General features: G+C 45.1%; 1 protein-coding gene across 7 annotated transcripts in view; it reads left to right on the forward strand.

Moving 5' to 3' along the window:
* Positions 1–21,666, forward strand: part of ASH1L (ASH1 like histone lysine methyltransferase) — a 183,251-nt gene that overhangs the window by 137,072 nt on the left and 24,513 nt on the right. For all 7 annotated transcript variants that reach the window (XM_030541941.1, XM_030541936.1, XM_030541937.1 and 4 more), the window contains 5 exons: positions 3,266–3,339; positions 13,335–13,380; positions 13,642–13,750; positions 15,838–16,044; positions 18,670–18,816. In XM_030541941.1, the coding sequence (XP_030397801.1) occupies positions 3,266–3,339; positions 13,335–13,380; positions 13,642–13,750; positions 15,838–16,044; positions 18,670–18,816 (583 nt within the window). The remainder of the gene's footprint in view (positions 1–3,265; positions 3,340–13,334; positions 13,381–13,641; positions 13,751–15,837; positions 16,045–18,669; positions 18,817–21,666) is intronic.

Consider the following 21,666-nt stretch of genomic DNA (forward strand, 5'->3'; position numbering starts at 1 on the left):
TATCTGTGAACTTTCTCAATAAGTTCCTCCTTTTTTTATTAGTTCATGTGGCTTTGTCCCACAATTGAACTGTCTCTCTAGAGGCTCAGGTTTAGTATGCAATGCAATGATCCTTTTCTCTTTTTTCCATGCAAAGCCCCGACCTCCAGTTTATTTGTACTAGCAGACACAAACTTCTACAGTAAAGATAAGGCAGCTTTAATTACTCTGTATTGAGTAGCTGGAGAGTGGTTTAACTGCAGAATAGTGTTACAAGGTTTAATTCTCCCAGATAACTTTACTAGTGCCTGCTTAATGAAGGCTAGAGAATGTTCCATTTTCTCCAGGCTCAGTGCCAGGGCACTTGAAAGAGCCTTTTGTTTCACTCAGTGAGGTCATAGAAGTGAAAGCAAATTCCCAGCAGATTTAGCTGTTTCCTGGAACCTGCTGAGGATAAAAAAAGATTTGAAAATAAAAACTAATTTAAGAGTAAGTTGTAAGGAAAACATTACAATTTTTATTTTCCAGTTTTCTCAGTGATGGAGATATGCATTTGAATCTAATTTAAACTACAACAATTATTGCTAGAGGAACATGAAGAGGCTTGATTAGATCCAGGAAAGCCAGGATGTTTGGGCACTGGGCTGACACTTCATATTTATTCACCCCTTTTGGTTTCAGATCTGTGCAACGATATCCCAACAAAATGGCAGGACAACATTTTAATCTTAATTTTGAAAGTCCTGGTGTTTGCAGTGTCAAACCCTGACACTTGTAGTAGCCAGGTTCTTCATGGCAGAAACTTTGCTTACACCAAGAAATTGAACTATTTCTGAACATGTTTTTTCAATACCATGTCCCCTTGAAACATTTTTAGGAATGGCCTTGTCAAATCGACACTTAACATTTAAGCCACCGTTAATACCAGTTCATAGTAACCAATTACTGAACGTCATTTTCAGCACTGGTTCATATTCTTAGGGTGTAATAGGCTTGAGAGTTAGTACATTAGACCCTAATGGATTCTCTTGTTAGTACATTAGACCCTAATGGATTCCCTCTGGTCTATTGTGTAAATTAGGCTTGTGGAAACTTTTTGTATATATTTGTTATCTGTGCTAGATCATTCTAGTTCTTTGGGCACAGTAATGAGATTTAAAGAGAGAGTATCAAACTTTATTTGAGATTTCCTAGTTAGAAGTTACTGATGAATAATGTATGAGACAGAGCTTCTCTGCTCCAGTCAGATAGCTGTTTTCCTTAGTAAGTCTCCTTAAGTAACTTCATTTCTGGAAGTTACAACAGATTTGTACTATGCAGTATCTGTGTCCTCTACTGTTTGACACCAGCTGTTGAAATAGGAAGGAATATCTCTTACACAAAAACAGTGGGATGGGCTGTAGATACCTCTCCAAAAAGAACATTTGTACAACAGGTTTTATTCAGGTCACTTATATTGGTTAGGAAAGAGGAAGTGATATGAAGATGTGGAGCGTGGAGTCAGGAAGCACTTCATATATACTGAAACCCTGCACTGCATAGGCAGATACGATTGTTTTTAGAGATCTCCTTGTTAAATTATGCAGCATAATGCCAGCAAAAGAGCCATTCACTGTCTCATTGGTTAAGAAATCAAGTCTGGTCATAGTTCTGGAATTCTTGTCTAGATACTTAAGAACCAACCCAGCCACTATCTTGTCTCTCTTTACAAAGTGTAATTCAGTGCAAACTGTTCTGTCTCTTCCATCCATCCTCTCTTCTCTTCATTGTACGATTTAGTAAATCAAAAGTGCTTAAAGAATTCCTCTTTTCTTCCAACATCTTTTTTCATGTCATATAATAAACAGTATATACATAGTAATAGTCTTAGTGCTCACTTCGGTAAAATAAGTAGGGGAAAAATGTGCCTTCCTGAGAAAATCTGACTGGATAAAACCTAATGTAAAATAGATTGAATGCTTAAGAACACTATTCACTTTCTACATGCCATATATTTTAGTACACGCAATTGTATTGCCCACCTAAGTTCTATATACTGGGAGCAAGGGAAGCACTGATGGGGTCTCAGCTGATTCTTAGGCGCATCCAATTGAGTACTTTATCGAGATGACTTGGTCAGATTTTCCAGAAGAATGGACAGCATCAGTGCAGAAGGAACAGCATCGGTTACTTGTTTTACAGACATCTCACACTGATAGGAAGTACATTTTTAATGAGGATTGGCAACATAAATTCTCCACAGTGTTTCTCTGACAGAGGGCAGGGCTTCATGGATCAGAAAAGTTCACTTTGAGTCTGGCTGGGAAAAAATCCAGGATAGTCGCACCTTTTGGAAATTTAACTGAGATCCCATTTCAGTGCATTCATGGGTGGGGGACGGGGAGGGGGGAGAGACTCATCCTCTACATACTAGTACATTGTTTGGAGAAAGGGAGTTTTGAAAAGCAAATGTCAGGATGAAGTCCTGACCTAAAAGCACAACTATGAAAATTGCTAGTGGAAAGGATCTGTTACTGCACTCTTGGATCACCAGGACCCCATTGTACACACTGTCCCAGTAATAACATTGAGATGTTACAATGTGAAAAATACTGCAAAACCAGAGTAGGTACCTTCTTGAGGAAAATAGATTTTTGAAGATTAAAAGGTAAGTCTTTTTATATCTGTAAAATGTATTCTGGCCTTCCAGTTTCTTGCTTTACAATGACCTCTACTGTGAGAACCCCTGCAGAGTTCCTGGCGTTGTCAGGAGTTTAGCTGCAAACAGCAGAGTTTTATGATCTCTCTCTAAGGCCAGTCATCAAAGTACAGTTTAAGTCCCCTCTCTGCAGAAAGCAGAGTGCCTTTCCCCTCTCACCTTCCCCAGCAAACCAATCTTCATATTTGGAAGTACAGTTTATGTGACCCTACTTAAGAGGCTAATGGAAAAGATCTGTTACTGCATTGTTGGGTCACCAGGACCCCACTGCACACACTGTCCCAGTAATAACATTGAGGATGTTACAATGTGAAAAAAACTCATTCAGTACCCATAAGAATAAACCTAGCTGTGGCACTAGAGGAAAGCCAACAACACCAGCATGTTTTGAAGGATTCTTTACTGACATGTTTCCTGTGTTGCCCCTAATAAACAAAATGTTCTTTGAGGATTTCTGCTGTTCTGCCTTTTACTATTTTCAGAGACTGAGGGGCTCTGTCAGAATTTGGGCTCTGTGCCCATTCGTGGCCCTCTTTCCTCATGAGTATATGTGAATGAGTGTGTGACATATAAACCATTTTGTTTCAGGGAAGTATCTGAGACAGAAGAGAATAGATTTCCAGCTGCCCTACGACATCCTCTGGCAGTGGAAACATAATCAGGTACTAGACAAAAATGTTACTAAGTGGTAAGATTGCATTCAGAAATGCTAGAAATAGACTAGGGTTCTTATACCACAGCTACAGTTACATTTTCTGAATATTGGTAAATATTCATGTTGACATTAATGAGAAAAAATAATAATTTGCATGTATATATTTAATGTGAACAATTTCCATTTTTCCCTTCCCTGCAAAATAGCAGTGGTCCACTGGGTTTCTGAAAAAGCCCATCTTTAATTTTGCAATGGACTTTTGTTTTGGAAGCCCGCCTACTTTTTATAAGGATCTTGTTTTAGACGCGCCTCAGGAGAATTCAGATGTACTGCCAAGAGCACTGAGAAATTTCAGGCTTTATTTTTCTTGAATCAGTCCCAGCAGAATGGAATTTATTTTTCATTTGCAAGCTGAAATTTTCATACTGAGGGGACTGGAGAGAGTGTCTAACAGTTACATACTTTAAAGATCTTTAAAAAGAATAGGAGTACTTGTGGCATCTTAAAGACTAACAAATTTATTTGAGCATAATTTTTCGTGGGCTACAGCCCACTTCATCGGATGCATGCAGTGGAAAATACAGTAGGAAAATACATATATACACACACACAGAGAGAACATGAAACAATGGGTGTTACCACACACACTCTAACGAGAGTGGTCAGTTAAGGTGAGCTATTAGCAGGAGAGAAAAAATATTTTTGTAATGGTAATCAAAATGGTCCATTTGCAGCAGTTGACAGGAAGGTATGAGGAACAGTGGGGCGGTGGGGGGGAAATAAACATGGGAAAATAGTTGTAGATGTGCAGGTGAACGAGCCTCTGATAGTGTGAATCACCAATGTGATATATGCCATCATGTGCCAGCAATGCTCCTCTGCCATGTACATTGGCCAAACCGGACAGTCTCTACGTAAAAGAATAAATGGACGCAAATCAGATGTCAAGAATTGTAATATTCAAAAACCAGTCGGAGAACACTTCAGTCTCCCTGGTCACTCGATTACAGACCTAAAAGTCGCAATATTACAACAAAAAAACTTCAAAACCAGACTCCAACGAGAGACTGCTGAATTGGAATTAATTTGCAAAATGGACACCATTAAATTAGGCTTGAATAAAGACTGGGAGTGGATGGGTCATTACACGAAGTAAAACTATTTCCCCATGTTTATTCCCCCACACATACTGTTCCTCACACCTTCCTGTCAACTGCTGCAAATGGACCATTTTGATTACCACTATAAAAAGATTTTTTTCTCTCCAGCTGATAATAGCTCACCTTAACTGATGACTCTCGTTAGAGAGTGTATGGTAACACCAGTTGTTTCATGTTCTGTGTGTGTGTATATATATATCTTCTGTGACAGACCCAGGCCAGTGGGGTACAGGAGTCTGGTAGAGGTCAAATATACTGGTCACTGTCTGAGTAGTTTTCTGTTCCCTGAGTGACTAGAGCAGGGGCTGCACTAGAGTAATCAGGAACCTGCTAGAACCAATTCAGGCAGACAAACTGATTAGAACACCTGCAGCCAATCAAGGCAGGCTAATCAGGGCACCTGGGTTTAAAAAGGAGCTCACTCCAGTCAGGAAGGGGGGAGCCAGAGGAGAGTAAGTGTGTGCGAGGAGTGGGGAGCAAGAGGCACAAGGAGCTGAGAGTAAGAGGCTGTGCTGCTGGAGGACTAAGGAGTACAAGCGTTATCAGACACCAGGAGGAAGATCCTGTGGTAAGGATAAAGAAGGTGTTTGGAGCAGGCCATGGGGAAGTAGCCCAGGGAGGTGTAGCTGTCATGCAGCTGTTACAGGAGGTACTATAGACAGCTGCAATCCACAGGGCCCTGGTCTGGAACCCGGAGTAGAGGGTGAGCCCAGGTTCTCCCTAAACCCCCCAACTCCTGATCAGACACAGGAGGAGTTGACCCACACTGTGGGGAAGATCACTGAGGTCAGCAAATCTGCCAATAAGCGCAGGATCCACAAAGGTAGAGGAAAAACTTTGTCAATCTTCCTACTGTATTTTCCAGTGTATGCGTCCAATGAAGTGGGCTGTAGCCCACGAAAGCTTATGCTCAAATAAATTTATTAGTCTCTAAGGTGCCACAAGTATTGCTGTTCTTTTTGTGGATACAGACTAACACGGCTGCTACTCTGAAACCTTTAAAAAGAATGTAAGACTAAAAATAGGGTTTTCTTTTCTTTTTCTTAACTGAGAAGTCTTCACAGGTGATTTAACACAGGCAGGGTAAATCCATCTCCAAATCCACAGCAAGAAATGAGCTCTAGGAGATGTAACCTTGCCATGTAAATAAACTAAACAAATTCCCAAGGTAATGTGGCTCATCAGAATACCACCAAAGGCTAATCTTAAAATAATGAAAGCTGTTAACATTCTACATGGAGAGAGTTCCTGGCTTCGACTTTAAGATTATCTACCTCTAGCTATATCTTATCTATAGTATAATATTGCATAGTTAAAAATTGTATACACTCCTTATGCACCTAATATCTGAACACTTATAGGTTCATTTTGTAATATGATATCTGAGACATTTGGTACTGAAAGGGGCTACTAGTGCAGTACACACAAAAAGTGAATTGTAATTTTTCTTTTAAAACACAATTAAAAGAAGTAATTAATGTTCTTCGAGTGGTTGCTGATATCGATTCCAGTTAGGTGTGCGCGCACCACATGCACGCTCGTCAGAAGGTTTTTACCCTAGCAACACTCGGTGGGTCGGCTGGGCGCCCCCTGGAGTGGCGCTGCTATGGCACTGGATATTTACCCCTGCCAACCCAACGGCCCTTCAGTTCCTTCTTATCGCCCGTGACGGTCATTGGAACTGTGGAGCGCAGCTTTGCTGATTTCCACATCCCTAGCTACTCGTAGTTCTTTGCTGTTACTGTGTGTATAGTTCGAGTTCTTGTAGTTATAATTAGTATTAGTTGTTGTCTTTATAGTTAGTGTATATAGTTTAAGGGGGGATCGGAGATTAGCCCCTTTCCTCCACCTCAGTGCGGGCCCATGCCCAAGGCACCGGGATTCAAACCGTGCTCTGCGTGCCAAAAGCCGATGCCAATAGGGGATCCCCACAACTCCTGCCTCAAGTGCCATGGGGAATCCCACCTTGCTGATAAGTGCTGCATCTGCAAGTCGTTTAAACCAAGGACGAAGAAGGAGCGGGACTTTCGACTGAAACAGCTTCTCATGGAGTCGGCACTTAGTCCTGCAGCGTCAGCACTGAGCGCCCAACAGACTGCTTTGGTCAGGAGCACCCCTTCGGCCCCGGACCACTCCGGTACCGAGAAGGAGTCCCGGCACCGACATCTGCTCGGTGCCGCTCCCTGTCCCCGAGACCCAAGAAGCAACATAGCATTTCAACTTCTGCTCCACGGAAGGAGCGCTCTTCTGAGACGGTTCGTCCGGCACCATCATCTGCCGCGGCACCGTGGACTGTGGCACCACAGATTGCGGCTCCACCAAGCTCGGCACCGTCGATTCCTGTACCACAAGGGCCGTTGAGTCTGATGCCTGACAGCTCCCTGACTCATGCTGTGGTTGAGCTTGCCCTCCCTTGTACGCTGGAGACCTTCTCCACGTCAAGGGAGCTCAGCGCAATGACGGAGTCAACACGGCCTCAACCCCCGGCACCACCGGTGCGGGTCATACAATCCATCGGCAAGCCAGCCATGATAAGACCTCCTTCCGTTGGTCCACCAGAGAGACGTCATTCAAGATCCCAGTCTCGCAGATGCTCTCAATCGCGCCGTTCCCGCTCCCGGCACCACTCACAGTCCCGGCGCCGCTCTCCATCACGGTACCAGTCGCACTTGCGGCACCGTTGGACATCTCGTTCGCCGGACATATACTCCTGGTACCAATCCAGCTCACGGCACCAATCTTGGCACTATGTATCCCGCAGTCGCTCCAGACGGAGGGACTCAAGATCTCGGTCGACCTCATAGACTCATAGACTCTAGGACTGGAAGGGACCTCGAGAGGTCATCGAGTCTAGTCCCCAGCCCTCATGGCAGGACCAAATACTGTCTAGACCATCCCTAATAGACATTTATCTAACCTACTCTTAAATATCTCCAGAGATGGAGATTCCACAACTTCCCTAGGCAATCTATTCCAGTGTTTAACTACCCTGACAGTTAGGAACTTTTTCCTAATGTCCAACCTAAATCTCCCTTGCTGCAGTTTAAGCCCATTGCTTCTTGTTCTATCATTGGAGGCTAAGGTGAACAAGTTTTCTCCCTCCTCCTGATGACACCCTTTTAGATACCTGAAAACTGCTATCATGTCCCCTCTCAGTCTTCTCTTTTCCAAACTAAACAAACCCAATTCCTTCAGCCTTTCTTCATAGGTCATGTTCTCAAGACCTTTAATCATTCTTGTTGCTCTTCTCTGGACCCTCTCCAATTTCTCCACATCTTTCTTGAAATGCGGTGCCCAGGATTGGACACAATACTCCAGTTGAGGCCTAACCAGCGCAGAGTAAAGCGGAAGAATGACTTCTCGTGTCTTGTTTACAACACACCTGTTAATGCTCCGGAACCTCCCGGCTGCGATACGGTAGAAGGTCCCGGTCTCGCTCGCGGTGCCGTTATATCTCCCGGTACCGCCCCGGGCCCGAGCATCGAGAACAGTGGCTCCCTCCCAGGGCCTATCGGCACCACCGTGGCCTTCCAGACACACATCGGTGTCATCGCAGGCTGGTAGCGTATCCTATCATCAGGAGCGTGACTCTGACATCCCCAGCCATATATTCTCAGAGAGAGAGAGCCACGAGCAAGGGCCTCATCACTGGTCCTTCTGGACACCATGGGCATACCACCAAAGCCAAGGTGCACCATCAGTGGCTCAACGGTCGACACCGTCAGAACACCGGGTATAAGAGGCGATAGTAAGCCGTCCACCCCCACAGGCACGGATGAGGCTCTAATTCCATCTGCAGTCACCAAGGTTCCACCGGATGCAGATGATGCCCCTCAAGTACAGGAGCCACCACAGGACCCTTTGGTCCCGGACCTCTCCTCCTCCTCCTTACCTGATGAGGCGGTGGCGGGGACATCCTCTTCATGCCCTCCACCAATTGACCTCAGGGCCCATTAGGACCTTTTGAGGCGAGTGGCTCAGAATATGAACTTGCAGGTGGAGGAGGTCCCTCAAATAGAGGACCCGGTCGTGGACATCCTATCGGCTGATGCACCTACCAGAGTCGCTCTTCCGTTCATCCGCACGGTACAGGCTAATGCGGACACTATTTGGCAATCCCCAGCTTCAATTCCACCTACAGCAAGGGGAGTAGAGAGAGAATATATGGTCCCCTCAAAGGGGTATGAATATCTCTACACTCACCCACCTCCTTGCTCTCTAGTTGTCCAATCGGTGAACGAACAGGAGCGTCATGGCCAACAAGCCACGGCTCCTAAGTCAAAGGAGGCTAGGCGCATGGACCTCCTAGGCCGCAAAAATATACTCAGCCGGGGGCCTCCAACTTAGGGTGGCGAACCAACAAGCCCTCCTAAGTAGGTATAACTTTAACACTTGGGTGTCCTTGGGGAAGTTTACAGACCTTCTTCCCCAGGAGTCCCGTCAAGAATTCACAGCCCTACTTGAGGAGGGTAAAAAGGTAGTGAGAACCTCCCTCCAGGCCTCTCTGGATGCAGCGAACTCTGCAGCCAGAACTCTGGCGTCAGGAGTGATGATGAGGCGTATCTCCTGGTTTCAGGTATCAGGCCTTCCCCCTGAATTGCAACAAACTATTCAGAATTTACCCTTCGAAGGCCAGGGCCTTTTCTCAGACAAGACTGACCCCAGGTTGCAAAGTCTGAAGGACAATCACGTTATAATGCGCTTGCTGGGTATGCACACGCCAGTGACCCAAACGCAGGACCTTCCGGCCCCAGCTACACCGTCCTTATGCCCAGCCTAGGCTGCGTCAGGACGTTACCAGAAGGCGTGGCAGGGGGAATCATCTGAGACAGTCTGGCCCTCAAGGACCTCAAAATCAGGCGCCCCCTAAACCACCAGTGGGGCCGAAGCAGAACTTTTGATGGGATGCCCAAGGACGGCCCACCAGTTACCCTACCGGATCCTTCTCCTTCCTTTTTCAATCATCTCTCCCAATTTCTCCCTGCCTGGTCCCAGCTAACTTCAGATCGTTGGGTCCTGCACACAGTGGAAGGGGGATACCACCTCCAGTTTGCTTCAACCCTGCCTTCCCACCCTCCCTACCCATCCCTCTTCAGGGACCCCTCTCACAAGCAATTCCTCATAGAAGAGGTCCAGTCGCTCCTAGCCATGGGAGCCATAGAGGAGGTTCCAAAGGACATGAGAGGCAAGGGATTTTATTCCCGCTACTTCTTAATCCCCAAGGTAAAGGGAGGTCTACGACCAATCCTAGACCTGCGAGAACTCAACAAATTCTTGATAAAGCTGAAGTTCCGCATGGTATCCCTGGGGACCATTATCCCATCCCTGGATCCGGGAGGCTGGTATGCCACCCTCGATACGAAGGATGCGTATTTATCCACCACGCAGATGGTACCTCCGTTTTGTGGTCAACCACCAACACTTTCAGTTCACTGTACTTCTGTTTGGCCTTTCTGCAGCTCCGCGTGTCTTCACAAAATGCATGGCTGTAGTCGCTGCCTCCCTCCAGTGTCGTTGAGTACACGTCTACCCGTATCTCGACAATTGGCTCATTCGAGGGACTTCGCAGTGGCAAGTATCACAGCACCTACACATGGTCAGAGACCTCTTCAGGAGCCTAGGCCTCATGATCAACACAGAAAAGTCTACTCTCACACCCACGAAGAGAATAGACTTCATTGGAGTGGTTCTGGACTCCAATCTGGCCAGAGCCTGCCTCCCGCAGTCACATTTTCAGGCAATGGCTTAAATAATCCAAAGTCTTCAAACCTTCCCGACAACGTCGGTGTGCACCTGCCTCAGCCTAGTAGGTCACATAGCCTCCTGCACCTTCGTGACCAAGCACGCCAGGCTACGCCTCCGTCTCTTCCAAGCCTGGCTTGCTTCAGTATACCAACCACGCAGAGACAGCTTGGACTCAGTGCTCACTATCCCCAGGAAGGTTCTGGGCTCCCTAATCTTGGTGGCTAGACCCCACTCTAGTCTGTGCAGGGATGCCATTCCACCCACCACAACCCTCGATGGCTCTAACCATGGACGCGTCATCTCTGGGTTGGGGTGCCCACCTTGGGGGCCTTCGCACTCAAGGCCTCTGGTCGCCCCAAGAACTGGCCTTACACATCAATGTGCGGGAGCTGAGAGCAGTCTGTCTAGCATGCCAAGTGTTTCGAGACCATCTCCAAGGCCGTTGTGTGTCAGTGTTCACGGACAACACAACGGCCATGTTTTACATAAACAAGCAGGGCGGAGCACACTCCTCCCTCCTTTGTCAAGAAGCCGTCCACCTTTGGAACTTTTGCGTAGCCCACTCAATCGAATTGGTAGCGTCTTTTCTCCCAGGAGTCCAGAACACTCTGGCGGATCACCTCAGCAGATCCTTCCTGTCTCACGAGTGGTCAATTCGTCCGGACGTCATCCCTTCTGTTTTCCGGAAGTGGGGCTTTTCCCACATAGATCTCTTTGCCTCCCAAGAGAACAGGAAATTCCAGGTGTTCTCCTCCTTCCAGGGACACTCCCCGGGCTCCCTCTCAGACGCATTTCTGATCCTGTGGAACAGGCACCTACTTAATGCCTTCCCACTGTTTCCACTCGTCCACAGAGTTCTAATGAAGCTCTGCAGGGACAGCGCCCACCTGATCCTGATTGCTCCAGTGTGGCCGAGGCAGCACTGGTACACCACGTTGTTTAACCTCTCAGTGGCAGACCCGATTCCCCTGCCACTCTGGCCGGACCTCATAACTCAGGACTTCGGCAGGCTTCACCATCCGGACCTGCAGTCCCTTCATCTCACAGCATGATTGCTGAGTGGTTGAGCCAATCTGAATTGCATTGCTCTGCCTCGGTCCAGCAGGTGCTCTTGGGCAGTAGGAAGCCTTCCACTAGGATGACATATCTCGCCAAGTGGAAGCGTTTCTCCTGTTGGTGCGCTCAGCGTAACTTAGTCCCCAGACAGGTGTCCGTTCCCACTGTCCTGGACTACCTCTGGTCCCTAAAAGAGCAGGGCCTAGCGGTCTCTTCCATAAAGGTGCATCTGGCAGCCATTTCCGCCTTCCATCCAGGGGAAAATGACCGATCAATCTTCTCGCACCCTATAGTTTCAAGGTTCCTCAAAGGATTGGAACGTTTGTATCCTCAAGTTAGATGCCCGACCCCTACCTGGGATCTAAACCTGGTGCTAGCCAAGCTTATGGGTGCTTCTTTCGAACCACTGGCTACCTGCTTGCTGCTGTACCTTTCTTGGAAGACAGTCTTCCTCGTCACTATTTCTTTGGTGAGACGAATATCTGAGCTTCAGGCTTTGACAGCAGATTCCCCACTCACAGTATTCCATAAGGACGAGGTACAGCTGCGACCACACCCCTCTTTCCTCCCTAAGGCGGTGTCCGCCTTTCATGTCAACCAAGACATCTTCCTCACAGTCTTCTTCCCGAAGCCGCACCCATCGCTTCGGGAACAACAGCTACACACCCTGGATGTCCGCAGGGCTCTCGCCTTTTATATCGAGAGAACCAAACCCGAAGGTCACGTCAGCTCTTTGTAGGCCTACCGGTCTCTTCCCAACGGATTTCATCTTGGGTAACATCCTGCATCCGCACATGCTATGAATTGGCTCACATTCCGGCTAGCCACCTCACTGCCCATTCTACTCGGGCACAAGCTTCATCTGCTGCCTTCCTGGCCCATGTCCCCATCCAGGAAATATGTCGGGCAGCTACCTGGTCATCGATTCACACCTTTGCCGCACATTACGCATTAGTTCAACAGTCCAGAGATGATGCAGCATTTGGCTCAGCAGTTTTGCGTTCTGCAACATCTCACTCCGACCCCATCGCCTAGGTAAGGCTTGGGAATCACCTAATTGTAATCAATATGAGCAAGCACTCGAAGAAGAAAAGACGGTTACTCACCTTTGTAACTGTTGTTCTTCGAGATGTGTTGCTCATATCCATTCCAAACCCACCGTCCTTCCCCTCTGTCAGAGTAGCCGGCAAGTAGGAACTGAAGAGCTGTTGGGTTGGCAGGCGTATATATCCAGCACCATAACTGCACCACTCCAGGGGGCGCCCAGCTGACCCACTGAGTGTTGCTAGGGTAAAAATCTTCCGACAAACGTGCACGTGGCGCGCACACACCTAATTGGAATGGATATGAGCAACACATCTCGAAGAACAACAGTTACAAAGGTGAGTAACCGTCTTTTACTTTATATTGAATTATTAGCTGAAATCTAGTTCTGTAATAGCTTGTATAGTAAATATATAACAGTGGGAACTCCCTTTTGTCTCCTGTCCTCTCCTTATATATAGCAAATTATTCTGACGAAAGGATCTGCATTTCCCTTGGTTCCAACCCAGAGATCTTGGTCTTGAATTCTGATTTCCCCCTCCTTCCCACTGTACTGAGTATAAGTGTACTGCATTTCCACAAGAGCGGGTGCCCCTACTCAAAGTTATTTTAAATAAGTATTTTTCACTGTAATGCTGAGGGAAATATTAGTACCCCAAAGAGCTATGTCTGTTTGCATAGATACTCTGTTTGACTTTTCCTGCTTGCTATGGTCAGACAATATGGAGGAATAAACCATATTGGAACTTGTGTTCAATGAGCACTCTAAACTTAGGTATTTTTTATTCAGATACATTTTTAATCTCTCTTCTGATGTCTGCACACAGAGAAATAGCCTGAACTAATGAAGAGAAAGCTTTATGCATATATTTTATCCAGTAATTAACATAAACATATACATATGAACACAGTGTGCCCATCATTTTCCTGACACTTCTGAATGGCGGTTGCAGTTGCGCAATGTATTAAGTAAGAACTTTCTTTTTCTTCCTTTTAGTTGTACAAAAAGCCAGATGTCCCACTTTATAAAAAAATCCGTTCTAGTAAGTAACTTTATTTATTATTATTATTTATTATTTATTTATTTTATTTATTACTTAATATAGGGTGTCGTTATACATGTGCCTTACACTAAGCAGTGTAACTATGGAACGTTGACATGACTTCCACTCTTCCACCACCCTGTGTTCCACAAAGGACTGGCTGTCCATCTTCTTCTCAGCTTTCTGTCATTGGGGTGAAAGCATTTCAAATAGCTGTTTTAATCTGGAAAAATGATTTATTTTCCTTTTTTCTTTTTCCAGATGTCTATGTAGATGTTAAGCCTCTTTCTGGCTATGAGGCCACCACCTGCAATTGTAAGAAACCAGATGATAGCAATGGAAAGGGCTGTTTAGATGACTGTCTTAACAGGTAGGAAATGTGCTCACTAACGAGAATAGGGGAATTCCCCTGAACAGGCTTATCGCCATAAACTAATACTATTTGAAAATTAAAGAGATGTGATGTGTGTGATCTGAAGCTCGTCAGTCTGAAATGATCCCAGTACAACGAAGTGTGGATACAGAAGCATATAGCATAGTTTCCTTTACTGGCTACCGCTTTAATAATAAGAGAGCATGCTATTTCTTTCCCCTCCTCAGACAGGAAAGCAGTCTATTGGGCTGTGCTTGAAGCTTTCAAAGACCCATTTTACTCTATGGACAATAGTAGAAGCCATTGTTTTGATGTTTCCTTTTGAAGAACTTTAGTTTGAGGGCAGGAAGGAATCTCTCAGTTATTCAGAGGTCAGATCTATGTTCAGAAAAGAGCAGTTGCTGATGGAGCTGGAAATGGATGACTCAGGAGGGAAGGGAAGGTATGAAGAAAGAGCAGGACTCCCATGAGGAGGAGAGAAACAGAATGCAGTCATTATCACAAAGAGGAGAGCCAGGAAGAAAGTATGAACAGAGACACATTATAGGGATTTTCGATTCCATTCATGACTACCAGAACAGTTCTCTGTGGGGAAGAGCATGACATTTCTTCAATATTAGGGACTAGTAATAACATCTTAGACTAATTTGCCATTTTATTATGATTAAATCAACTTTGCTTATGAAAGTTCTTCAGATCTTGCATGCTAAGCTCAGCTCTAGTCTTCATAATTTAGTTTACCGGAGAGGTTACATTTTTAAAAAATGATAATTTCATTAATTTCCCATTGTTCCTGAATCTAAACAACACCCTATCTCCCCAGTGTTCCTGTCCCTCAAAGCTCTCCTGCCATTCAGCAAAGTGGCATCAGAAAAAATGTGATTTTTCTAAGAATTTATTTAAATTTTCTAATCTTTTATCCCAGAAGGTATGAAAAGATCAGGTTTTCCTGTTCAGCATAACATGTCCCTCAAATGAAGCATCTGCAGTTTACTCATCCTCCTTGGAACACATTGCCATAGAGTCCACTGCCCTTTCCAATTCAGGCCTGTATTACAGCATAACTGGAAGAATTAAAATGGAACACTGTACCAAAAATGTTGTTGTTCATCATCCCAGAAGCAGAGCCAATCCACAGGGGACTCTGAAAAAAACAGGTTGCACAAATGTAGAATAGATATCCAGAGATTAGTGTAAAGGATTTCTATACCTTTTACTAGCAATTAAAATGCGAGAGATATTGAGCCTGATTCTCTTCACCACGGTGTGACTTTGTTGAAATTGCAGAGCAGCTAAACTGACATAAAAGAGTGGAGAATCAGGACTGGAGACTGTTGAAATGCTATACATAAATTATGCCACAATCCCCTGTAAGAAGCATAGTAACGGTAGAGCAGGGCAGGAAATGCTTTTCTGATCCTGGGAAGATTTTTCAAAATCTCAAAAAATTCATCCCCAATCAGGACTCAAAATTCAAATCTCAAAAATATTTACAAATTAATAGGAAAAAAATCATTTCAGATCAATCAAAATGTTTAATTTCAGTTTTGACCTTCTTATTTAAAAAGGACAATTGTATTATAATTAGTTTAACTTTTGAAACAAAAAGGCATTTTGAACCTATAACCATAAGTTTTTATTTTGAAAATATTGAAATGAGATATTTCAACAATTTCTAAACTTGTTTCAAAAAAATTTTTGAACTGAGAAATTTACCGAAACCAATCCTTTCCCACGAAGAATTTCTGTTTTGACAAATTGCCATTTTACTACCAAAAAAAGCTGTGTCAAAAATTCCCAGTCAGCTCTAATTAGAGGGTTTTTTGGCTCTGCATCTTCACTTGGATGTGTAGACCGACAAATTTCCATGTGATAGACAGCTCATTGCATTGCTACTTCTGAGATAGGAACTGGAACTGAGATAGTATCAGTTTTGTGACAGAGGAAGGAAAGGGCATCCCATTGTCATCAGAGATTTGGGGAAAAGTGACACCTTTAAAAAGATTTACAGTGTGTTTTGCTTGAACATCAGCTCTCCATGTATGTTTACCATCTTTCTTTAGATTGTTTGTCTTTGATTTTAGAATGATCTTTGCCGAGTGTTCCCCTAACACTTGCCCTTGTGGTGAACAATGTTGTAACCAGAGGATTCAGAGACATGAGTGGGTGCAGTGTCTGGAAAGATTCCGTGCTGAAGAAAAAGGATGGGGTATTCGCACTAAAGAGCCACTGAAAGCAGGACAGTTTATCATCGAATATTTGGGAGAAGTTGTTAGTGAACAAGAATTCAGGTAGAAACTTACCATTACTGTTTCAAATGGCAGACTCACTAAGTAGCTTTGAGAACATATTATCCCCTGTAGGGAATTAGTTACTAAGTATGAGGAGGGACGGAAGGGGCAATATTTTTCTGTCCACTAGCACCAGGTAGAACGCATAGAATTTATCATTTTAATCAATAAACTTTTCTTCAGTCAAGTTGAGAAAGGTTATTAGCCTCTGCAACATAGTGCCTGCAACATCTGTTCTGTAAATGTCCAATGCCACAAGTGAATATGAATTTGATACAGAAACAAGCTCTGTACAGGATTCCAATTGTACAAGACAATCAGCAAGCAGCATTGCTTAGGAAAAGAAATGAGCCTTTACAAGCAAATATAGAGACAAAGAACAACAGGTGGGATGGTTAATACTTGTTGAAAGGAATAAATCCCTAGTCGTGTTAACTACCTACCAACTACTGTCAGGGTTCAGTCAGGAGATAGATATAATGTTTACGTGAAGAGTGAGCTACTGACATGGCTGAACCCATTTCTGCACTGCTAAGGAGGAGTAGCTCTTACCCCAGGACACTATCCAACCCCGGTGTGATGGGCTGGGTCACAAAAAAACCCTCAGGACTGCCACGTGATGTGCTGAGACTAGCTCTGAGCCCATTTTCCCTGGCACCTTGAGATTTCAGTACCCTGTCTTGTTGAGCCAGACATGCTAGCCTGCTGCAAACATAGGCGCCAACTCCGTTGGCACTCCAGAGCTGGAGCACCCATGGGGAAAGCTCCCCTCACCCGCCACCCCATCTCCTCCTCCTCCTCCTCCTCCCCTGAGCATGCTGTGTCCCCGCTCCTTCGCCTACCTCCGAGCGCTTCCCGCCCAGCCGCTGCCAAACAGATGTTTGGCAGTGTTAGCATGCTATGGGAGGGAGGGGAAGGAGTGGGAATGTGGCATGTTCAGGGGAAGAGACAGGGTCAGGGCAGGGATTTGGGGAAGGAGTTAGAATAGGGGCGGGGGGGCAGAGTTGGGGCAGGGACTTTGGGGAAGGGGTTGGAATAGGGGTGGGGCAGGGTTGGGAAGAGATGGAGCAGGGGAGGGGCCTCATAGGAGGGATGGAGTGGGGGCAGGCAGGGGGCAGAGGGGGATTGAGCACCCATGGGAAAGAGGGGAAGTCAGTGCCTATGGCTGCAAACACAGACCCAGGTCTGAACTACGTCCCCCAAAAGCTACAGACTTAACTGAAACAACTTAAGAAGTGCTGCTGTCTCTAGCACCCAGATATCCAATTCCCAGTGGTATCCAAACTCCAAATAAATCCGTTCTACTCTGTATAAAGCTTATACAGGGTAAACTCATAAATTGTTCTCCCTCTATAACACTGATAGAGAGAGATGCACCACTGTTTGCTCCCCCAGGTATTAATTACTTGCTCTGAGTTAATTAATAAGCAAAAAGTGATTTTATTAAATATAAAAAGTAGAATTTAAGTGGTTCTAAGTAATAACAGACAGACCAGAGTAAATTACCAAGCAAAATAAAACAAAAATACATAAGTCTAAGCCTAATACGTAAGAAACTGATTACAGATAAAACCTGACCCTCAGAGATGTTCCAATAAGCTTCTTTCACAGACTCGACTCCTTTCTAGTCTGGGCCCAAGCCTTCCCCCAGTACATTCCTTGTTCCAGCTCAGGTTGTAGCTAGGGGATTTCTCATGATTGCAGCCCCCTTTCTTCTGTTCCACCCCCTTATATATCTTTGGCTCAAGGCGGGAATCCTTTGTCCCTCTCTGGGTTACCGCCCATCTTTCTAAATGGAAAAGCACCAGGTTAAAGATGGATTCCAGTTCAGATGACATAATCACATGTCACTATAAGACTTAATTACCCACTTGCCAGCACACACACATACAGGAAGACTTACAAGTAAACAGAGCCAATTACAACCAATTGTCCTGGTTAATGGGAGCCATCAAGATTCCAAATCACCATTAATGGCCCACACTTTGCATAACTACAATAGGACCTCAGAGTTATATTTTATATTCCTAGTTTCAGATACAAGAATTATACATTCATACAATAGGATGAACACACTCAGTAGATCATAACCTTTGCAAAGATATGTTACATGGCATATCTAATGTAAAACATATTGCAGTTATGTCATATTTGCACTCATAAGTATATTTCTGTAAAGCATTATGGGGTGTAACGTCATACTCAGAAAACCAAGATGAAGAGAAGTGATAATTTTGGAGAATATATACCAATTGTTCATACATGCACACAAACCAGACAGCCTTGTACTTGCACAGTCCACTGCCATGTGCATGTGACCAAAATGAAATCTGTACAATTAATTTGCATAACAAGAGGTAGCATGGTCTGGAGGGAACAGCTCCCAAATTCTAATCCCAGCTCTTTCAGTGACCTTGGTCAAATCATTGCCCTTGTCTGTGCCTCAGTTACCTTATCTGTAAAAACAGAGATGACAATGCTTATCCCCTATCTCTGGATGTAAATGCAAAGTGTTTCAGTTGTCTCTCTAAAGCCACCTCCCAGAGTTTCTGCACATTCTGTTTCTATGTGTGTGCTTTGCTTTGACAGTTGAAATCACAAGAACTTTCCTGTGTTGCTTTCTAGGAACCGGATGATTGAACAGTACCATAATCACAGTGATCATTATTGCCTGAACTTAGACAGTGGGATGGTGATTGACAGCTATCGCATGGGCAATGAGGCTCGATTTATCAACCACAGCTGTAATCCTAACTGCGAGATGCAGAAATGGTAAGAAACAAATACTGTACATGCTGGAGCTCTGGCTATACCCGTGATTAAAATGTAGATAGGATGAGCATCTTAGGCCTGGTCTACACTACACGTTTAAACCAATTTTAGCAGCATTAAACTGATTTAACGGCGCACCCGTCCACACTACGAGGCCCTTTATATCGATATAAAGGGCTCTTTAAATCGGTTTCTATACTCCTCCCCAACGAGAGGAGTAGCGCTAAAATCGGTATTACCATATCGGATTAGGGTTAGTGTGGCCGCAAATCGATGGTATTGGCCTCCAGGCGGTATCCCACAGTGCACCATTGTGACGGCTCTGGACAGCAATCTGAACTCGGATGCAGTGGCCAGGTAAACAGGAAAAGCCCCGCGAACTTTTGAATTACATTTCCTGTTTGCCTAGCGTGGAGTTCTGATCAGCACAGGTGGCAATGCAGTCCCAAATCCAAAAAGAGCTCCAGCATGGATCGTATGGGAGATACTGGATCTGATTGCTGTATGGGGAGACAAATCTGTTCTATCAGAGCTCCGTTACAGAAGACGAAATGCCAAAGCGTTTGAAAAAAATCTCCAGGCTACACAGTGCTGCGGGACAAGCGTAACGGAAAGCCAAAGAATCAAATGGTCGCTCACGGAGGGAGGGAGGGGGTACTGAGGACTCCAGCTATCCCACAGTCCACAGGAGTCTCCGAAAACTATTTGCATTCTTGGCTGAGTTCCCAGTGCCTGTAGGTTCAAACACATTGTCCAGCGTGGTTCAGGGAATAGCTCGTCAATTTACTCCCTCCCCCCACCACGTGAAAGAAAAGGGAAAGAAATCGTTTCTTGACTTTTTTCAGTGTCACCCTATGTCTACTGAATGCTGCTGGTAGATGCGATGCTGTAGCAGTGAAGAGCAGTATCCACTCCTCTCCCCTCCCTGGTGGCAGACGATACAATATGACTGATATCCGTCGTCACCATCAGCCCCGTAAGTGCTCCTGGCTGGCCTCAGGTGAGGTCGGCCGGGGGCGCCTGGGTAAAAATAGGAATGATTCCTGGTCATTCCCAGTAGATGGTATAGAACGGCTGGTAATCGTCCTCATCATAGCAACTCGGGGCTGAGCGCCATCAGCCCCCTCCCTTTCCTGTGTAAAGGAAAGATTCTGTACTGCCTGGACTATCATAGCAGCGGGATGCTGGACTCCTCTCCTCCACACCGCTTAATGTCCTGCCTGGACTGTCATAGCACCGGGAGGCTGCCTCCCCCTCATTTTATCTCACTAACAAGTCACCGTTTCTTATTCCTGCATTCTTTATAACTTCATGACACAAATGAGGGGACACTGCCACGGTAGCCCAGGAAGGTTGGGGGAGGAGGGAAGCAACGGGTGGGGTTGTTGCAGGGGCACCCCCCATGAATGGCATGTAGCTCATCATTTCTGCGGGATCTGACATGGAGCAGCTGTGCTCTCTGATACACTGGTTCTCTAGCACACTTGCCCCATATTCTAGGCAGGACTAACTCTATTTTTAGAAACGGTAAAGGAGGGATTGACTTGGGGAGTCATTCCCAGTTTTGCCTTTGCGCCCCCGGCCGACCTCAGCCAGGGGCACCCATGATAGCAGCAGACAGTACAGAACAACAGATAACCATCATCTTATTGCCAATTTAGAATAGCAGCAGACGGTACAGAACGACTGATAACAGTCTCTGCTATCATGCAAAAGCAAACGAATGCTGCTGTGTAGCGCTGCAGTAATGCCTCTGTTAGCGGCATCCAGTACACATTCAGTGACAGTAAAAAAAAAGTTGAACAGGCTCCATGGTTGCCATGCTATGGCGTCTGCCAGGGCAATCCAGGGAAAAAGGGCGCGAAATGATTGTCTGCCATTGTTTTCCCGGAGGAAGGAATGAGTGACGACATTTACCCAGAACCACCCATGATAATGATTTTTTCCCCATCAGGCACTGGGATCTCAACCCAGAATTCCAAGGGGCAGGGGAGACTGCGGGAACTATGGGATAGCTACAGAATAGCTACCCACAGTGCAACGCTCCGGAAATCGACGCTAGCCTCGGACCATGGACGCACACCGCCGAATTAATGTGCTTAGTGTGGCCGCGTGCACTCGACTTTATACAATCTGTTTTATAAAACCGGTTTATGTAAAATTGGAATAATCCTGTAGTGTAGACGTACCCTTAGAGAAGTTGGTATCGAAATAGGGAAGAGGTGAGTTGGGCAGAGATTGAAACAACATCAAAATATTGACAAAGGATCTTGTATTGTGCAAGACTTGTACCATATTGCTGTCAGGTAAATGTCATCTCTGAGGCAGGCTGCTGTCCTGCATGGATCTAAATAGTCTGTTCTGGTATGGAAGCTCCTACATTATGTATGTCATATTGCTTCGATATTATAAATCATTAAGACTAGATGGTTCAATAAGATAAATCCATATGCTCTTCCCCTCTGACAGTTCAAATGTATTTGAGTTAGGATAATAGTAAAATAGTCAGAATTTACCACTATCTGTTACCACTATTGTCTACTTAGGAAAGACCCTAGTGTTAGGATAGCAGGAAATACAGCAGGTAGGGAGTGAGTGTATTAGCAGAGATTTGCAGGGGTGGCTTTACACTGGAATGTTGGGTGAGCATAATAGGATTTATAATAAGGATAGCATGGTGTGGAAGCTTGCCCTGCTTGTCTGTACCTAGTGTGGCTTTACCCAGTGCTAATTAGTTTTTCCTTTATATGAACAGGAAAACTCAACACAAAAACAATTATGGAAAGTAATAGAATTAATAGATATATTCAATGATAATGTGAGGTCAAGTGTTAGTTTCTGGTTCAGAAT

Source organism: Gopherus evgoodei, chromosome 24, assembly GCF_007399415.2.
Source record: "Gopherus evgoodei ecotype Sinaloan lineage chromosome 24, rGopEvg1_v1.p, whole genome shotgun sequence".
Taxonomy (NCBI): domain Eukaryota; kingdom Metazoa; phylum Chordata; order Testudines; family Testudinidae; genus Gopherus; species Gopherus evgoodei.